The following is a 22,104-nucleotide window of genomic DNA, read 5'->3' as shown; positions in this document are numbered from 1 at the left end:
AAAGAAATCAATACTCATCTATTTTTTTTATCAGTAATAATCTATACCACAAACACTGAAAAGATGAGAAAATTTTAAGTATATTTGCATACCCACAAAACTACTTTATCCAGATACCACACTGCACTTAAAGCATTTATATTCTGCCTGGCATTATTTATTTGTATACTACTTTAGTTTTCTTCCTTTACTGAACCCCAGACTCATGAACATCAGTGTCTCATATATCCCTGTCTCATATATCCCTGGCAGTACTTACTAAGTGCCTTATGGACTAAGACATCACTAAATAGAAAAAAAAAAAAGTTTACTAAATAGGTGGATGAAAATCTGCTAGCTTTAGTAGCTGTGGATTCCTAGTTAACCATATCTATGGTTAGATCTCATGTTTAAATGAATTATGTTCAGGCATCTTCCAGCTTTTCTATTAGATAATTCTGTTCTGTGTGCTACACATGATATGTTTTAGTGGTCAGAGAGAAGAGCCAGGAAAAGAAAATAGGAAAAGTGTAACCAGAGGTAGAAAGAAACCAAGAAAAGCTGAGAGATTAAACAAGATTCAACTATGGAAGAATGATAAAAAGTTTAATAAACAAGAACTGAAGAAATGTCCACTGGATTTGACAACATGTCAGGGCTTGTTTTGAAAAGGCTCATTTTTGGTGGCCTAGTGGGGAAGAGACCAGACAGGGAAGATTCAGTAGGAAGTAAAAAGCAAAAACATCATATGTGGGCAATTTTGAGAAGACTGACTATAACATAATAAAGTTATACATTTTTTAATTCAGTATTACTATTTTTAAACAAAATGTTACCCAAAAGTTTTCAAGTGGACATTTTAGAAGTGTTAATGATTTCAAAGAATAGTGTGGAAGCAGATGTTATTATTACTACAACCAAGATGGTAAGGAATTTCACATGATGTTAGAATTCAAGTTATCCTGTAAATTGGGCTAGTAAGAGAAAAATTACAGCATAGCTTCTCCAAACATTTTTATTTTGGAGCTAACCACTTACCCAAAACAGGGCAATAACATAAGTAAATAGGGTAATTTTCCTTCCAAGGGAGTTTTTACACTCAAAATAAATCTTTTATTTACTTGAGAAATTCAAGAAAATTACTGGTGAAACTGACAATTTGCATTTCCATAAATTACTACCCAATGATTTGTAAAATTGAGATTTAGGGCATTCTTTTTTCTCAATGTTCTTTCATGCTCTAATTGGAAGGATGTGCCAAGTCATAGAAATATAAAACGAATTCATCCAAGATCAAAAACTTAATAACGAGCTAGATCTCTTGAGTCTTAATTCAATATTTTTTATCCTTAGTCTATAAATCACTAGTCAAGATTCTACAATTTATAGAAGCACACAATAACATAAATCAAAGTTTTAGTCTACAGCCATGCTACCCTGAATGTGCCCAATCTCGTCTGATCTTGGAAGCTAAGCAGGGCTGGGCCTGGTTAGTACTTGGATGGGAGACCACCTAAGAATACCAGTTGCTATAGGCGGTAAAAAAAGAAAGAAAGAAAACAAAAGAAAAGAAAGAAAAGAAAAAGAAAATAAAAAATTTTAATGACCCCAACAAATCCTCACACCAATGGTAATACCTGAAGTATTTGCATCACTTAAGATTTTATGAATCTAAATAAATTACTAAGAAATTAAGAGATCTAAAATCCCAGAAAAGACAGTTTATGAGTCTCTATTTTATAAAATAAATGGGCTCTTAAATAGTTGCATGTGAATGCAATTTAAATAAATTCTTATGTTGAAGGAACTACAGAATTTGTAAGAGCAGTAGTCTTCAACTCCCCTTCCCTTTATATTAACTAGCACGATTATGTTCTTCCAACAAAATACTTCATGGGTTGTTATGAACTGAATTGTGTCTCCTCAAGATTCATATGTTGAAGCCCTAACTCCCAATGTGTCTGTATTTAAAGATGGGATGTTTAAAGAGATAATTAAGCTTAAATGATGTCATAAGAGTGGAGCCCTAATCCTACAAGAACTTAGATCTCTGAGACCAGAGATCCACTTTACATACCCTTACCAGGTACTATATGCTCAGAAAGAAATGCTTTGTGGAGGGCAACTATAAAATATTATGGAAACATGGACTATCAGTGATGAAGATTGAGGGGTGAAAGCTACTGAGACTCTCTCTCTCTCTCTCTCTCTCTCACACACACACACACACACACACACACTCTCTCTCTCTCTCTCTCTCTCTCTCTCTCTCTCTCTTCACCTGGAAGAAGTGTTCATACCTTCACCCACTTAATTGAACAAATATTTATTGAGCAACAGTTACATGTTAGGCACTGGTTCAAGTATTAAAAATGTAACAGAGATTGACAAAAATCCTTGCCCTCACAAAGCTTTAATTCCTGAGGAGACAGACTTAAAAAGCAAGCATGGTGATTTTAGAAAGTGATAAATACAGTGAAGGAAATAAAACAAGACAATACATTAAAAGAGTGGTAGAAGACTCAAGGGCAAGGTCTACTTTAGTCATGTACAAATAACCAAGGAGCCAAAAGAACATAACTATTCTGGAAACCAAAAATAGTTCTGTACGGCAGAATATAGTACATATCGATGAGGTAGATAGAAGAGTGAGAAAACCCACAGAAAAAAAAATCAGGGACCATCACATCAACAATTTTGTTGCCTTATTAAGAAATTTATTCTCTATTTAGAAGACAAGGTCTCATACTTTAAGGGATTAAAACAGATGAGGAAGATCACTCTGATTTTCACTTTATCATTTTTAACTGCGGTGACTAGACTAGAGGCAGGGGAACCAACGTAGAGGTTCCCACAATAATCCAAGTGAGAGACAATGACCACAATTAGGGTAGAGGCAACAATAGATTGAGTAGGCTTGAGTTGAGAGAGGTTAAGGAGGCTAGATCAATCAGGGCTTGGTAATATACCAGATGTGAAGGACAAAAGAGAAATCCAAAATGACCAGCAGGTTTGTTTTGATGACTGGACAGTGATACCATTTATCAAGACAAGAAACAATAAACTCTATATGTTACTAAAAAATACTATAAAAGTAACAGTAGATCTATCCAAGTTCTGATTATCTTTTACTAACTTAAATACATGACCAACGACAAGTATTTCTCTTTGGGTCTTAATATCGTCATCTGTTAAATAAAAAGCTCAGAGACAAAGAGAGGTCAATATTTACTTTGAGAAATGAAAAAGGAGCCAAGGATGATAGTTGAGATTTTTGATTTGGGTAAGCAGGTTGGGGGCATTGGTGCTATTTAACCAAGGGTATCAGTTAGAGTAGTCTAAATTATGCTGTAGTAACAAACGACACCAAAATCTCAATGGTTGACAATAGTGGTTGGCCCACAGTGCTTGTTTTCATACATAAAGTTTTATCAGAATGTAGCCATTATCCATTCATTTAAAAATTGTCTTATAATTGTAAAAAAGACTTTAAAAACCACAAGCCTAAAATATTTACCATGTGACCTTATAAGAAATAGTTTGTCAACCCCTCGGTTTATAGCAACAAAAGTTTATTCCTGGGCTACAGTATATGTTGGTAACAGTTTGGCAGTGGCTCTTCTACATATCATCTTCACTCGAAAATGAGCAGCATTACCTAGAAAAGTGTCAGTCATCATAACAAAGGGAACAGAGAACATGAAGAATATGCACTGCTCTTAAAGCTTCTGCCCCAAAATGGAACATACTACTTTTCCTTGCATTTTAGTGACCAAAGGCCAAGTTACATGGCCAGGCCTGAATTATAAGCAGGGAAATGGAGAGGAACCGAATCTTTTACAGTTGTTCCACACAAATCTGGCCGTGAGAACATATGGTCACTCAGGAAGAATTGGTATTTTCTAACCTCTTATACAAATAGGTATGATCATGTGACTATCTTCTTCCCAATGGAAGAACAGAAATAATATATGTAACTTCTTTCTGTCTCCCTTCTTAAAAGAAAATTGCTTGCCTTGGGCTTTCTTTCTTTCCCTTTTCTGTAGCTAAAGTACATTGTACAACATGGAAAAGCAAAATGCTGTAGGGTGGAACAATGAATGAAACAGATAAGAACTCGGACCCTGAATAATCTCATGGAACACAGCTGTCTCAAAAGTCTAGATCAGTCAGATTGTTATTATAGAGAGAAATATATTTATTTCTTATTAATTGTTTCTTATTTCTTTGTTACAATGGTTCAGTCTCTAGTAAGATGTTCATTATGTAGTTGAGTAAATTGGCTTTGGAACTAAGAAGATTCAGGATGAAAATATAAGTCATTAGCATATGTAGTGTAAAGTCATGGGAATAGATAAGATCATCCAGTAGAATGTATAAAATGAGACTAGGAGGCCTAGAACAAAGATCTGAAGTATAAAAACTTAGGAGCTTAGACAAAAAGAAAGATCTAGCAAAGGATACTACTAGGGATAGAAGAAAAATCAGTATAATATTATAGGAAAGAAGCCAAAAGAAGAGTGTTTCAAGGAAAGAACAACTAGAAAAATTGAGAAGATATGGAATAAAAAGTATCATTTGAATTTAGCAATAAGGAACTGCTCAAACCCTTGCTCAGTAAAAGGAATGGAATGGTGCAGGGAGAAGAAAAAAAATCAACAAACTGAAGGGTGAACGAGAGGTTAAAGAAATAGTACAGCAAATAAAGAAAGTTAATTCAAGAGGTTTGCTACAAATGAGAAAGCCTTTAGGTAGCCCATAATGATCTTCACCTCCTAGTATTCAATGCCTTTATGTGATTCCCTTCATTTTGCTGCCTCCCCCAGACCTTTGGTTATAAACGAAATCTACTAGTGATTTCATTCTAACAGAATATAACAAAAGTAACAGTATGTCATTTCTAAGATTTGGTTATAAAAAGACATGACTTATATCTCAGGCATTCTCTCTTACTCATTGGCTCTGATGCAATGCTGTAAGCTGCCCTATAGAGAAGCAATGCCCTACGGGGCTGCAATGTTGTGAGGAGCCCTATTCAGAAGCCAAGACAAGGAGCTAAATCCTGTCAGTGGCCATGTGATAGAACTTGGAACTAGATCTTCCCACACTTGAGTCTTCGGATGAGACTGCAAGCCAGGCTGACACCTTAACTACAGCTTAATGAGAGACTCTGAGCCAGAGGCACCAAGCTAGGCCACACTCAAATATCTAACACACAAAAATTTTGAAATAATAAATGTTCAGTGTTTGTTGTTTTAAGCGTCTACGTTTGGAGTAATCTGTCATGAAAGCAAGAGATAACTAATACAAGGATCTTGAAGAGGATAGGTGGCACCTGAAGGAAAATAGTTAAGGCAGAGCTTATAGTTCTTTAATAAATAGTAGACTTTAACATGTCAAATGGATAAGGGAAAAATATACATTTCTACATAAGGGGAATTGTGCAAACTTTACTTATAGGGCAGCAAAAGTCTTAAAAATCAGTAAGAATAAATATAAATATGAAATGAAAACATCTCAATAAGTATCTAAGTAGAAAAATCACTTTTTAATATTGAAGAAGGACCTAATATATGTTAAATGAGGCCATAAAACAAATCTCAACAAAATTAATGGAATCATCACCACACAAAGTATGTGCTATACAATGGAATAAAATTAGAAATCAACAACCGGAAAAAAATGGGGAAATTCATAAATAGGTGGAAATTAATCAACATGCTACTATATAACCAATGGATCAAAGAGGAAATCACCAGGGAAAAGAAAAAATACTTTGAGATGAATGAAAATGAAATACAACATATCAATTTGTAGAATTATGCTAAAGTAGGGATTAGAAGGAATAGCTGAAAATGACTATGTTATGAAAGAGGAAGATCTCAAATTAATAACCAAAACTTCCACCTTAACATACTAGAAAAGAAGAGCAAACTAAACCCAAAGCAAGGAGGAGGAAATAATCAAATAGAAAAAACAACGGAGAAATTCAATGAACATAAAAATTGGTTCTTAAAAAGATCAACAAAATTGACAAACCTCTTACTAGACTGACCAAGGGAAAGAAAAAGAGAACATTCAAATTGGTGAAATGAGGAAAGAAGAAGGGATATTACCACTGACTTTATATAAAAAGGATTTTAAGTGAATTCTATGAACAAATGTACGCCAATAAACTAGACAAGCAAGATAAAATGGCCAATTTCTTCGAAAGACACGAACTACTAAAATTGACTCAAGAATACAAATCTGAAGAGACCTATGACAGTGAAGAGAATGAGTAAACAAACCAAAAAATATTTTTCAACAACAAAAGCCCAAGCCCAGATGGCTTCCCTGTTAAATTTTAATAAATGTTTAAAGAATTAACACAGCTACCAAAGCCGATGAAAACATCTCAAGAAAATAACAAATATACCTTATGAACATAGGCACAAAATTCCTCAAAAATAAATCAACAAACCAAATCTAGCAATGTTATTAAAAAGATTATGGACTATGACCAAGTGGGGACTGACTGCAAGACTGCAAGCTTTCAACATATGAAAATTAATCAATGTAATATACCATATTAATAGAATAAAGGACAAAATCCACATGGTATCTCAATAGATGCAGAAAAAAAATTGACAAAATTCAGTACCTATCATGACAAAAATGTTCAACAAATAGAAAAAGAAGAGAATTTCTTCAATCTGATACAGAATATCTATGAAAACCTCTTGGCTAAAATCACACAAAATGTTAATTTAAGAACTGAAAAATTTCCCCCTCTGATCAGGAACATGATAAGGATGTCTGCTTTCATCATCTCTATTATTTCTATCCAATAATATACCAGAGGTTCTAGTGAGAGCAATTATGTAAGAAAAAGAAATAAAGGGCATTCAGAATGGAAAATGGGAAGTAAAACTATATTTGCAGATGACATGATCTTGTATACAGAAAGTCTTAAGAATCCACGCACACGCACAAAAACTAAGTTAATAAATGAGTTTAGCAAATGTCAAGATACAAGATCAATATACAAAAATTAGTGGTATTTCTATACACTAGCAATGAATGATCTACAAATAAAATTAAGAAAACAATCCCATTTTCAATAACTCCAAAAAATCCCCAAATACTAAGGAATTAATTGAATAAAAGAAGTATTAAGACTGGACTCAGAAAACTAAAAAACACTTTTGAAAGGAATTAAAGACCTAAATATTTTAAAAGGTATCCTGGTTAAGAAATCAATATTCCCCAACCTTATCTACAGGTTATACACAATCCCTACCCAAATTCCAGCTGGCGTTTTTGCAGAAATTGGTAAGTTAATTCTTAAATGCATAAAGAGATGCAAGTGATGCAGAATAATCAAAACAATCCTGAAAAAGACAATTTAAAAAACCACAAAGCTACAATAATCAAGACAGTATAGTAGTAGTATAAAGAATGATGCAAGTCAACGAAATAAAGACTTCAGAAATAAACCCTCACATTTATGGTCAACTGACTTTCTACAAAGATGTCAAGTGAATTCAATGGGTAAAAGAGAAGAGTCTTATCAACAAATAGTAATGGACAACTGGATATCCATGTGCGGAAGAATGTAGACAGACCCCTATCTCACAGCATATACAAAATTAACTTAAAATGGATCACAGATCTAAATCTAAGAGCTAAAACTATAAAACTCTTATAACAAAATTGAAGATTAAATTTTGGTGACTCTGGGTTGAGCAATGGTTTCTTCTCTATGACGCCAAAGCGCTAGCCACAAGAGAAAAAATAAATGGGATTGCCTTAAAATTAAGATTTTCATGCTTTAAAAGACATTACAGAGAATGTAAAAAGACAACACACAAAATGAGAGAAACTACTTGCAAATCATATATCTGGTAAGGGTCTAGTATCTAGAATGTATTAAAAAAAAAAACTCTTAAAACTCAAAAAAGACAAACAATTAAAAAATGGACAAGGAAATAAATAAACATTTTCCAAAAAGAGATATGCAAAGGCCAAACACATGAAAAATGCTCAACATCATTTAGTCATAAGGGAAATGCAAATTGAAACCATAATGAGATAACACTTCATACCCAATAGGATGGTTAAAATCAATCAATTAATAACATAGTAAGTGCTGGTGAGGAGGGATGTGGAATAGTTGGAACTCTCATACGTTCCTAGTGAAAATCTAAAAATGGTACAGCTGCTTTGAAAACAGTCTGGCAGTTTCTCAAAGTTAAAAGAATTACCATGTGACCCAGCAATTCTACCCTAGATATATACTCAAAAGAAAGAAAACCATACATCTATCTACCCAAAAACCTGTACGCAAATGTTCATAGCAGCACTATTCACAACAGCCAAAAGATGAAAACAAGCCAAATATCTGATAAGTGGATAAATAAACTGTGGTATTATTATCCATACATACAATGGAGTATTATTCAGGCATAAAAAGAAACAAAGTTCTGATGCATGCTACAACATGGATGAACCTTAAAAATATGTTAAGTGACATAGGGCAGACACAAAGGGCACATATTATATGGTCTTATTTATATGAAACATTCAGAATAGGCAAATTCATAAAGTCAAAAAACAGATTGGTGGTTGTTAAGGACTCAGGGAAGGGGGAGTAATTACTAATGGGTATGGCATTTCTTTTTGAGGTGATGAAAATGTTCTGGTTTAGACAATGGTAATGGTTGCACAGCCTTAAGAACATACTAAAAAAAAGTGAACTGCATACTTTCAAAGGGCAAATTTTACGTTATGTGAAGGTAACTCGATTAAAAAAAAATAACCATAAAAATGAAAGGGTTTATATAAAATCACCTCGTTCATTTCTCACATTTTACAAAGAAACTAAGACACAAGGGGCAAAGTACATTACCCATGGTCCTAACGTTTGTTAACAGTAGAGCTGGAATTGGTATACAAGATTTCTACCTCCATTCTACGAACATGTAAAAAAACCCACTTTAATAAACAGATTTATTTACAAAAGTCTACCTCTTAAAAATGTTAAAATCTGTGTACTGAACTTCCACCATCTCTTTTTAAGCCCCCGAACTTTGATTGTTAATCATTAATAAATATTTGTTAAAAGCAAAACAGCAACTTCACTGGTATTTCTAAAAGCACTTTGAATGGTTAAAAATTTGCTCATCTATCATTCAGTTTAACATATTTCAGAGATTTAATTAAACATCAGTTAATCAGGCTTTTAGAAAAATCCCACAGTATTAAAATGCTGAGCCAACTTTGCAATGCTTCACACTTGTGCAAAAATATCCACATGAATTTCATGTTGAGTTTTCCGAAAGTTAAGCCACTCTTACCATTCAGAGTTTGGGGGTCTGTATTTCTTCTTGAATTTGGGTGGAATTGTGGTTGTTTCAACTAACAGAGTATGGTGAAAGTGACCTTTCCAAATTCCTGACCCAGACAATTAGTGAGTTGACTAAAATAACTATTTTATGTCATGGAGTGATGAGGTATACAGCAAAAATAACTGAAATAGCACATGTGATTTTTATAATAAATATAGACAACTCCTATTCCCTCTTTTCATAGCACTCGATAATCATATACATTCCCTCACCAAAAAACACAAAAACCAGATATGAAAACATACAGATACATCAACATAGATATTTTAAAGAAAATTAGAAAATTACATAGTTTTTCAATAATCTAAAAATATTACAATATCCTGGACATTACAGAATTCCAAATACCTCAAAAACATCACGGAGGTATGTATCTACATCAGCTTAGGCTTCCAAAAACTGTGTGGCCCTCAGAGTTTGGATGCAATTACAAGCAATTTTTCCTGAATGGTCTTGCCTTTAATAGAGTTTATCCTAAAGCAACCATTTTCTGATTACCTAGGTTGTTTTCATTAAGGATAGGTTTGGCCTTGTTGGTAACTTAAAAGTCTCCCATGATGACCTAAAGGTCTTTGGACATTTTTGAGAGACAAATTCGGGCTCTGTCTATGCATACCGTGTAATCTCAAGGAAATGACAACTTTCTTGGGCCTTATCTGCCTCTTACTTGATTTGATCAGGATGATTTTAAGAACTGAATGAGATAAGACTGAAAAGTCCTGAGCACAGTGTTGGGCACAAGAGACATAATACCTCTGAAATCTAACTTTAGGACTCAAGAGTACTGCTGAGAATCTGCAAAAGAGAATCACATAATGATAGTAATTATGTGGATTTCTAAGTCATATTTTAGAACTTTTGGTAGACTATTTTAAAGGTTAAGCTTACTATGAAACATAACAAATTTATGCTAGGTAGAGTAACATTTCACTAATAGAGAAGGCAATTTACAAATATTTACCTTGATCAAATATTTTTCCCATCTGTCTGCTGTAACGGATTTGCCAATCTTCCTCATCAACTTCAAATGGAGCTCCACCAATTCTTTTGGTACTTAAAAGGAAAAAAAAATACTGTTAGCCAGCAAAATAAAAAAATGTGTAAACATTTAAATTATAGAAGAACTTTCCCCAAAGCTGAACAATTTTTCAAAAAAGAGGATGTTGATGTTAGTTATCTTTTAGATCTCTGAATCAGAAAAGACTAAACTAGGGCAAGAAATAATTGAAAACTACTTTCTTAAAGATGAATAGGTACATTCATATTTTCTTTCAAAATACTATCAAGTAAGAGTGAACTCTACAGTAAACTATGGACTTCTGGGTGATCATGATGTGACAGTGTAGGTTCATCGATTTTAACAAGTGTACCACTGTGGTGCAGGATGTGGATAGTGGGGGAGATTGTATGAGTGGGAAGAGGGTGTATGGAAAATCTCTGTACTTAGGGCTCAATTTTTCTGTGAATCTAAAACTGCTCTAAAAAATAAAGTCTATTTTTTAAAAGCATCAAGTAAATGCACTTAGCTGTACAACTAAAATTCCTACTAATGAAAACCTAATGTTTTTCATAACACATACTTGGTTTATTTACTGAGACTGCAGACCAAAATAGATTCACAGGATTAAAAAGGAATCAAGAAACGTAAATCTCAAGTTGATAGATATCTCGGAAAGTCAAATGATTTTCAAACTGTTTTAGAAAACCATTCTTCCAATCTGTATCTTCTTATCTGTTATGCTAAACTCCTCTATAATATCCATATAGATTGATGTTTGACAACCTTTAGGAACAGAAAATTTACTTACCTTTAAAAGTTCTAATTATTAGAAAGTTACCCTTACTGAAATCAAAATCTGCCTATCTCCTCTGGTTCTTCCTCTTATTCTCTGGTTTCAAAGACAATACTTTCAATTCCTCTTCTATTGGAACCTTCAAATATTTGAAGATTGCCACACCTTCCCTCAGGTTTTCTCTTCTAACTGTAAACAACTGGAGTTCCTCCAACTATCCCTTGGGCATGATCTGATTATGCTGTTTAATTATATTAATTAGACCTGAGGAAAATAAAGGACACACAAGCCTGTCAAGTTTAGCATTTCCAAAATACCAAATACCACTAATAACCTAAAAGAAATTATAGGTATACTATCTACAAAGGTTCCATTATTAAATATTTTAGGAAAATGCTGGATCAAAAAAAAAACAATTTTTTTTTTGACCATGGGACTTCTTGAAACCTAATTGATTGTTCTTATATATACTGTGCATATAGAAGACAGAAATAAAATTGGCAGCATTCCCTAATATATGATCATGAAATTTTTTTTGTGAAACACAATGTTTGTAGGATACAAGCACTTTAAAGTACAGGTTGGTAAATGATGGACTAATTTTTTTCAGTCATTCTTTCAGATTCTTTATTCTCTAAGAAAGCTACTTCCAACTTGAAATGACCTTTAAGTATAAAAACATTCAGTCATTCAACAAATTTCTGTGGGTCCACTATTAATTAGTAAGCAAGAAATAGTCTCTGCTCTTAATGAGCCTACTACTTAAGTGAGTCTTCTTAGGGAGGTTAGACCTTGGATGAGTTGGAGGTAAGGGGGAGAAGCTAGGAGCGGTGGTTATAAACAAGTCCATAAACAATTGTACTAAGCCAAGACCTGAAGTATGGGATTGAGAGTAGGGTGGAGAAAAGGAGGAAAGTGCGCTGCTTACAGAACTAACTACAGACACAGAGAGATGTAAATGTGATCATGGACCTGGAGGCATGGACACAGAAAAGGGGCATAATCATGAAGAGCCTTATAAGGTCAGGCTAAGAAGTTTATATTTTATTTAAAAGTTTAGTCAAGAGACTGCTCAGTAATTTAGAAAGATCTCAGTGACTGAACTTTAGGAAGACTGCTTTTATTTGCTTGTTTTAGGAGGTGTGGTACATGGCTGAGATAAGATATAAATTCAGGAAAATATCATCTAGAACAATGGGAGTAATCTGAACAAAGATAGAGAGAAGTGGGCAGATTTGAGAAATGTTTAAGAAACAAAAAATAAAACTCAGTGATTGAATGGTTATGTAAAGTGATAAAAAGTCAAGAAAACCTGAGGCACTGGCCTAGGCAATAGAGCAGATGCGGAAGACAAAATACATTATGAAGAAAAACTCCTGGGCTCAATTCTCAGCTCTATCATGTAATACAAGGAGCTATGATTCTGGTCAAGTTCTTTCAACACTGAATCTCAAATTCTTCATCCACAATAAAGGGCTGAATTGGTTATCTTACAGTTTCAAAACTGTAAAACACTACAGAAAACAAAAATATCTATTTTTATTTCTACCGTGATATTTGGGGAATCAAGTTCTGTTTCAACTTTTCCTTTTCACTTTTCCCCAAACACACTAGTCTTGATGATACCGCCTTCTTACATCTCAATCCTGTTCCCTATTTCCCCAATTTTTCTAGGATATCACTGTATTTTCGCACTTCAGAAAAATAGCTAGGTAATTTCCTGTAGGTAAATCAATCTCCCAAAAATACAGCTTACATGTCACTTCCTAGTTCATAAACATCTCTTATGGCCCCTAAATACCTACATAAACTCATCCAGATTTCTTACTGTATCCCAGTATTCAGCCTCAACCTAACTCTCCAATTCTGTTTTACTTCTACACTGAAATCCTTGATTCCAATCATCCTCCCATGTTCACTACCCATTAAGCATATCCAGTCCACTATTTGGGCTTTATTCAAGCCCACCAGCTTATTGTATTCTGCCCACTTGAAACATTTTCATCTTTCAATATCTGGTAAATAAAAGTCCCAAAAGTCTCTGAGATAGCTTTCCGATGATTCCAGCAACAGCTTCGTCCTTGAAATGCCCATAATATTTATACAGTCTGTTTGTATCACTCATTTAGGAGTTGGCTAAAAGCTCTGCATGTCCCCCATACCACACAGATATATAAAATCGTAAAAAAAATTGATACAATTGAAACTATTTTTAAAACTCCAAGGACAAAAATATATACAAAAAGTGTTTTTCATCCCACTTTACAAATGTAGTCATATGATTCAGGCACATAGAAATAGATTTGATTATTAAAGTATCAGCTCTTGCAAAGCACTGTCTGACAGAAATATAAGATAAGCCACATATAATTTAAAATTTTCTTGTAGTTCACTCATAAAAGTAAAAACAGAGGTCGAAATTAATTTTAATAATATATTTTATTTAACATTATATATTCCAATGTTATTTCAACATGTAATCAGTCTTTAAAATTTCAGATATTTTACATTTTTAATTTGATTTTTAAAATTTATTCATTTTTAAAACTGAGATATAACTGACTATTGTCAGTTTTGGGTATACATCATAATGATTTGATATTTGTATACACTGAGAAATGATCACCACAATAAGTCTAGTTCACATCTGTCAACTTGCATAGTCTGTCAACTTACAAAATTTTTTTTATTGTAATGAGAACTTGAGATCTACTTGCTTAGCAACTTTCGAATATGCAATACAGTAATATTAGCTGTAGTCACCATGCTTCACATTACATCACCATGACATATTTATTTTATAATGGGAGTCTGTACCTTTTGATCCCCTTTACCCATTTTACATCTTTGTTTTTTTGGTACTAAGTATCCAAAATATACCATACATTTTATACTTACAGTACATTTCAATTCACAACAGCCATATTTCAAGCGCTCAAGAGTCACATATGGCTAGTGGCTACTGTACTGAATCATATTCAAAACTAAAATTTATAAAGCACAATAACAATTACACGTTTTTGAGATATAACTAATATGTAACATTGTATCAGTTTCATATGTATAACAATTATTTGATACTTGTACATATTGTGAAACAGTCACTATAAGAAATCTAGTTGACCTTTATATTGTTATGTTGTTATATATCTAGTTTACTTATACTGGTTGTTACAAACAGAAGTGACAAGATGATAACTTTTATGGACAGTAGTAGCTCTTAATATCTGCCAACTGGTAATAAACAGGCAGAAACTTCAACAGAAAAATTAATCAACATTAGAGTTAAACTGAAAATATCAAAATTCCCATACTTTGTACAGTCATCCCTCAGTAGCCTCGGGATTAGGTCCAGCCGCCTCCCCCCATACCAAAATCCACAGATGCCCAAAGTCCCTTACACGAAATCATTTTATTAGCAAATAACCTATGCACATCCTCTATTATACTTTAAATCATCTCTAGATTACTTACACCTAATACAAAGTAAACGCTATGTAAATAGTTGCTATATTGTACTTTTTAGAGAATAACAACAATAAAAAATCTGTGCCTATTTAATACAGACCCAACCACTACAGGCCTAACGACATAGTACACGTCAGTGACAACATAATTTTTTTCCCAAATATTTTCAATAAGCTGTTAGTTAAATCTGTAGATGTAAGAACCCGCAGATACGGAGGGCTTATTATATTCTCTAAAGCAATGCTGTATATTCAATAGACCCTCCTATGATGATGGAAATATTCTATATACGCACTTTCCAATACAGTAGCCATTAGCTAGCTACATGAAACTAATGAGCACTTGATATGCTGCTAATAAAACTGAACAACTTTTAATTTTATTTATTTTAAATTAATTTAGAGTTAAATAGCCACATGTGGCAAGTAGCTATGATTTTGGACAGTACAGCTGAAAATTATCGATCATGTTTTTAAGATGCATGATCGTTTTCTAAACTACAGAGAATCTGTAAATTCATTTATTTATCACACGAAATTTTCTAAATAGTATCTTTTTCAGAACATTTGGTAATTATTAATTTCCTTCTAAAGAATTATTAACTAACTTTATGTCATTCTATGAAGTATAGGTTTTGTCCCAACTGAATGAAGATCTCTACATTTTCACATGGGAGATTTGATATATAACCTTTAACAGACCCAGTTTTCTTTTACAGGCTTTCAGGAGGTGAAAGATTCTGAAGCATAAAAAAAGCCAGTGACTGTGTGAAAAGCATGCCAAGATGATGTAGGTATGAAGCAGCAGAAAGTGGTAGAATTCCAGACTGTGTTACTGATCCAATCACCCAAAGATGTTCTACATTTTAATATTTTTAAAAGCATCTTTCCAGTAAAAAGCTTTAAGAATGCTGCTGCTGCTGCAATTCTAGTCTTGTTACTTATGATTCTGCTTTCTGAATGGTAGAAATTTATAGCAGATCATAATAATTAAATAACATAATTCTTCTCATTTCTCAGTAAAGTCTTTTAAACTTCTTTTATGCTTATAAGCAAAGATATACTTAGTCACAAAAACAGTTGATTTTATGTAGGCCATTGATAAAGGAACATTGAGTTCAGATGCAGTGGTTGAAAAATAAGCATATAAAAAGTTTTTATTTACTTCCCAGTTTTTACAAACTCTTTTGGGGGAGCATTTTTAGCAAGAATGAGACTGGTCCCACAGGCCACTTGACCCTTCTATTTGGTTTTCAGAGCTTTTCCCAAGTCTGTAGTCTCTTAAAATTAATCAACCTAAAATAATCCTTATGCCAAACAGAAATATTTTGGAGCAACAAATTCTGTTAGCCCTACAGCTCCTAAGTAACAACCCAAACAGCATGTTACCATACTAAATTCTGTAGACACTGGTAATACGGTGCTATTTGTGTAAAGCATTGCATGATGATGTCATGACAGCTACAATATCACTAGGTGAGAGGAATTTTTCAGCTTCATTATAATCTTATGGGGTCACTGTCATATATGTGGTCTGTCACTGACTGAAAACTCATTATGCAGCACTATGCAGCACATAACTATGTATATATTATGAAAAACATCAGACAGACAGCCAAGAGAAAGAGGTGCAAACCTCAACTTTCTTATCCATAAATGATCAAAGTCCTCCAGCTCTAATATTTAATATACATGTCTATATATTGAAATGAGTATTTATCTGCTTTATAATAATAAGAATCAATCATGGAATCTTAGAATTTTTGAACTGAAAGTAATGTTCTAATTCACATTCTCTGACAGACCAGAAAACTTAGCAACTAAAATGTGATGTGAACTGCCCAAGATCAGAAAACAGAAGCTGAGCAAGAGTCCAGATTTCTGGCCTTCCAATCCAGGGCTCTTTCTAATGTTTCTTTACATATCGAATGGATGGAGGAATAGTTCAGAAAACCTAACTTATGAATCAAGTCATTCTTTCTGCACAGCACTGTATCTAGGTTTGGATCTTGCGTTGCTCTTACCTATACACCCTGAGATATTATCCATTTCTAAAATGTAATCCAGCTAACAGTTGCTGTAGCAACAGAAAGACTATTACTACTTCTCCCAACCTATTTTTTTCCCAGCAGCATCAATGAGATGTAATTCACATACCATACATTTCATCCCTTTAAAGTACAGAAATCAATGAGTTTTAGTTAATAATTAATTTTAATTGTGGTAAAATACAAATAACAAAATTTGTTAAAACCATTTTTAGGTGTACATTTCAGGAGCATTAATTACACTTACAATGTTGTGCAACCATCATCACTATTTTCATAGTTACAACTTTTGAAAAAGTCACTCCACTTCTAAATTGCTTTCTGGAAAATTTATACTATAGTTTTTACTTTCAATGCGGGGGTGGGGGGCAATATTGCCCACAAGGGGGATAAAAACTGGTCTTTGAGGGAGGCAAGAAAATCTCAGGTAATGGTTTATGGTTTTCCACATCTTATTGCTTTCTGACAAAATCTTATTCCTTAGTGTTTAATTTCTCTTGCTAGATAGAAATTAAAAATTAAAATAAAACTTTCTCTTTAAGGATGTGATCACGAAAAAAGGTTGAAAAACACTACCTTAGACAATGTTCATCCTGCAAAGAGGCTGTATCCCACAAAAATACAAGCCAAGTTGTATATTGCCTAGCTACCCACGAGAACTGACTTTATGCATGTTAAACAAAATAATTAAAAAATTATCTTGCAATTTTAATATTTAAATAAAATGGAAAACAATGCATACTAGCTAGAAGTTTTAAATTTACCCCAAATGTTGATAATTAAGAGAAAATAAAAACTATAAACTGGAGAAGAAAAGAGAAATAAGGGTAGGCTCTTTGATGGCAGTCTTAATTATTTTTATAGTCTCACTTTATAATTATCTATCCTCTAGCTCCTCTTCCTCCTCTCTCCATGAAGATTAGGGCCAGATCCATCTGCCTCTATCACTGTATTCAATAGCGCCAAGCATGGTTCCTGGGTCATTCAACTATTTAATGAACTAGAATGGGGACAAGAAAATAAAACAGAAGGAAAGTGACAGGGAGAGAGAGAGAGGAAAATAAAAATGTTCTATAGGTAGCTGGAAAAAAAAAAAAAGACAGTTCCTGTAGGTGTAAAAGAGAAATTATCTGAACTAACGGCATGTAGGAAAATGATGAGGAACAAGAGATGAAAAAGATGGCAATAGTGGCTTTGGGTTTCAGTTCACTGTGTGAGCCCCTAATATCACTAACTCCAGACAACTTATTTTCATGTTCTCCCTGCCCTTTTCCTTTAGAAGGGAGGATGGAAGAGGTGAATGTTCTCATTGATATCTGTATACAGGAGTTGTGGACATAAGAGAGGCCACATATTAAACCTGATGAGCTCAGAGGAGGCCTGCATAGGGGGGGCCTCAGAAACTCAAGAGATCAAAAGTAACAACATAGGACGATCTGAACATAAAAATTCTCAACTAAAAGCACGTCATGGTAGCTTCCTTGACAAAAGTCAATCTTTGCCTTAAGTAAGCCTGTCTATTGTCTTTTGCATCTAAGTAATATACTTTTGAGATGTCAGGGTAATCTTTTCCAGACCCCTCAGGCACACCCGCTATACCAGAATATGAGACCACAGAAGCCCTCATTGTTATCTTGTTACTTGAATACCATCTCTATGTGCTATAAATACTAAGTTTTAACTGTCCTATACCCACCACACTGAAGTAGGTGTCTCTCTGTTTTACTTTTTATCCAATCCCAGAGATTCCCCTTTGCTTTCTTCCACTCCCTTAATCTACTACCAATGGATTTCATGTAACCCTCCTTATGTCTGATCCTTTGATTCTAATGCATAAAATAAACTGCAAAACTGCCATTCTCTGGAGCATTTTCTGAATCCATTGAGATTTTGCTTCCTGGCAATTGTTGTCAATTTGGCTCAAATAAACTGATAAAAATTCCCTACAGGTTTGGACATTTCTTACATCCACAGAGTAAATAATGAAGCTATATGTTTAACGAGAGCAATACCTATATATAGTGATTTCCTCGCACCAGACCTCTATAAAGTACCAGGCTCCTACCCTCATCATGTATGATCTATACTATGACAGTCTCTCCCTTATCTGTAATTTTGCTTTCTGCAGTTTCAGTTACCCAAGGTCAACCACAGTCCAAAAATAATAGAAAATTCCAGAAAAAAAGTGTTTTAAATTCCATGCCACTCTGAAGAGCACGATGAAAATTCACATCATTTCACTCCATCCTGCCCAGATGTGAATCATCCCTTTGTCCAGTGTATCCATCTCACTCCATTTTGTCATGTAGGCATTATACCGTCTCACATCATCACAAGAAGGGTGAGTGTAGTACAGTAAGATATTTTGAGAGACCACATGCACGTAACTTTTATTATGGTATATTGCTATAACTGTTCTATTTTATCATTAGTTATTGCTGTTAATCTCTTACAGTGCCTAATTTGTAAATTAAACTTTCTCAGAGGTATGTATGTATAGGAAAAAACATACATAGGGTTTGGTACTATCCGTAGTTTCAGGTACTGACTGGGGGTCTTAGAATGTATCCCCTGCAGATAAAGGGGGAAGGGGGACTATTTTATTTAAAAACTTAACAGTACACTAAAATATCCCTTAATGATTCAATACCATGATTTTAAGTGCTATATCAATTTGATGTTTCTTTTTAAGACAATTCTGCAGAAATATGAACTTAAAATTTCCTTATGCAATTTATATTGTCTTTATTCCATATGGTAACAAGTTTTCTTTCAATCAACATTCATTTGACAATCAAAGATAACTAGAAAAGTAGCATACTATGGTAACTTACAGATTCCTGAAACCTTGATACAAAGCATATACATAACAGAATGGTTTCATTATAATTTCTACAGTTATTTCAACAAATGAGAAAATGTACATGAAAACACTTTATAAACCATAAAACGATATATGAAGCAAAGTTACTGTGATTCACCACCAGATGGTGATCATGTCTTGTTTAAAGAAAAATGCTGACACCTTATTTGGAGGCCAGCCAGCTGACTGCTAAAAATGATCAATAAGCGAACCAGGGTATCTAAATAAAATGTTGGTGATTTTAAGTCTGTTCAACTGAAGTATTAGCAAAATACATGCAATAAGAAACAGGTTCTGCCTGAAGACTTCTAAAGGAGCTGATTTGTTCATGTGAATATTTGATAACTCTAGAATTTAAGGTAAAAGACAGTACACATGTTTCTGGCATTCTTATATAGGTTATTTAAGCATTCATATCACCCTGAACTTCTTTAACTGCTGAGAAATTTCTACTCAGTAAAATGGTAACACTAAAAATTTCAGAGAAAAAAAAAACTTTATTATAAAAATATTGGGAAAAACTCAAAATAGATTGGTATACTAAAACTCCATGAATTCATCATCCCACTTCAGCGATGATCAACATACGACCACAAGACTTTGTATAACCCAGTATGTTATTTTAAAGCAAATCCAGATATCATGATGTCATCCATAAACACTTCCAAATCTCTTAGGGATAAGAACTCATCAAAAATAACCATGTTATTATTAACACCTAAAATGTTAGGTATTCCTTAATATCATAGAATATCTAGTCAATGAAACGATTTTTAAATATCTTCAATTGACCAATAAATGAAATTGTTTTATTGTTACCTCTGTAGTAAATGCCGGCAGCACCTCACCTTATCCCCTCTACACTTACAATTCCAGTGTAAGCCAACCTGCAAACGTGTGCAAGTCTTTGGATGAGGGTTTTTTCTGACTACAAGGCAGGGGAGTTAACTGTTTCTGGGAGCGGCCTTCAAATGGTAACTGGCAGAAGCTCCTTTATCCCTTGGTTGGCATGTCTCAGATATGATCTACACTTTCTCTCAAAGTTTACCAGAATTCAGCCCAGTTGCCTATAAAGTAACTTACTTGATAACACATTCTTTATTGGCTTTTTTCCCCTTCCCATCTCACTTCCCCCTCCTTTGTCACTTCTTGGCATCACTTTCTGAATAAACTACTCACACTCACATTTTTGTCTCAGGATGTTTCTTGGTAAATCTAACAAAAGACAACCTCTTAATTTCTGAATGAAAGCTACGGACATTCTAAGAAAATGCCAACATAAAATTTCTGCAAATATGTTCAAAAAGTTTACAGACAACCCAAAAGGCATAGAAACATCTCGGTTTAAAGAACCCTTCCTCCTACAGGTTCAGGAGAGTTGAGATCTTAATTATTTGATTAAGGTAACTGTTGAAGTGTTTCACTGGATTGTTCAGTTATGTTGAATAACTTCTCCACCTTTATGTTTCACTGCCGAAGCAGCAGCATCATTATCTCAATACTTATTTCTTATGTGCATAAAATCTAATTGAAAATGAGGAAACTGTTGGCTTACACTTCTACATTTTAAAGAAAAACAAATGTTCCTAGAAGGAATGGTTTGCTAAACCTGGGTCCCTCCAAAAGCCACAAATACGAAAAAGTATTTTCATTTACATATGACTTTCAATGGATTTTTTTTAACTGCTGCTGACTCCAAACAGCAATACAAGAGTAAGGAACTTGCGATTTTTTTGAAAATCAACTGGGGTCATTCATGCTTTGTGGCTATGATAAAGTACTCTCTAGCTAACACACACTTCTCCCCTCCCCTCCTGAAAAAAGTTCTATAAGCTCAGTCTCCATTTTATCACTCATCTGTTCAGAACATACCATAATCTGACTTCCATTAGTTAATATTAAATGGGTGCTTTAGTCTTTGTCTTAATTTGGTAGCATGTGACACTGGTGACCACTTTTTCCTTGACACCTGGCCATCCTATGACACCACTTCTTGGATTTCTTTCATTTCTTTGTCTCTTTTAAAATTCCTCTGCAGACTCTATACTTCTGCCCTCTCTTGAAAGTTGGTTTTATTTTAGGACTTCATTTCTTTTGTTTCTAAGTACTCTCATCCATCCCTTTGTTTAATTTTAAAAATGTTGTGTCTCATTGTGCTGGTTATGGATATAGTCAAATAATGGAAACCTTACCAGAGTAAGGCTTCACAAATAAGGGTTATTTTTTCTCATGTAATAAAATGTCCAGAGCAATGAGTTTCTCATTTTGGTTTAATGGCTCAGCAAATCCACCATGCTGAACTTCTCAGAATTCCCAAACATCTCATGCCGTGTATAGCCATTAGACCTGAGTATGTGCAGTGCCCTCTATTCTCGACTCGGCCCTACTCATCCTCAGAGTTGTTTGATTGTTGCTACCTTGGAAGTCATTCTTCTATCCATTCTTTTATTATTCTTTTATATCATTCTTTTCACCTTATCAGGATTAAGTGCCCCTGCTGGGTGTCCCAAAATGACTCTACTTACACATCTCACTGTAACATAAATGCCTACTTGATCACCTCTA

General features: G+C 33.9%; 1 protein-coding gene and 1 pseudogene across 3 annotated transcripts in view; one reads left to right on the top strand and one right to left on the bottom strand.

Moving 5' to 3' along the window:
* The window catches only part of RSF1 (remodeling and spacing factor 1), a 111,200-nt gene that overhangs the window by 68,696 nt on the left and 20,400 nt on the right, over window positions 1-22,104 (bottom strand). For all 3 annotated transcript variants that reach the window (XM_016161495.2, XM_016161494.2, XM_016161496.2), the window contains exon 2: window positions 10,330-10,421. In XM_016161495.2, coding sequence (XP_016016981.2) covers window positions 10,330-10,421 — 92 coding nt within the window. The remainder of the gene's footprint in view (window positions 1-10,329; window positions 10,422-22,104) is intronic.
* Window positions 1,399-1,517, top strand: LOC118603219 (annotated as a pseudogene).

The sequence above is a fragment of the Rousettus aegyptiacus genome, unplaced genomic scaffold, assembly GCF_014176215.1.
Source record: "Rousettus aegyptiacus isolate mRouAeg1 unplaced genomic scaffold, mRouAeg1.p scaffold_m13_p_5, whole genome shotgun sequence".
Lineage (NCBI taxonomy): Eukaryota > Metazoa > Chordata > Mammalia > Chiroptera > Pteropodidae > Rousettus > Rousettus aegyptiacus.
This window is presented reverse-complemented; position numbering and strand designations above follow the sequence as displayed.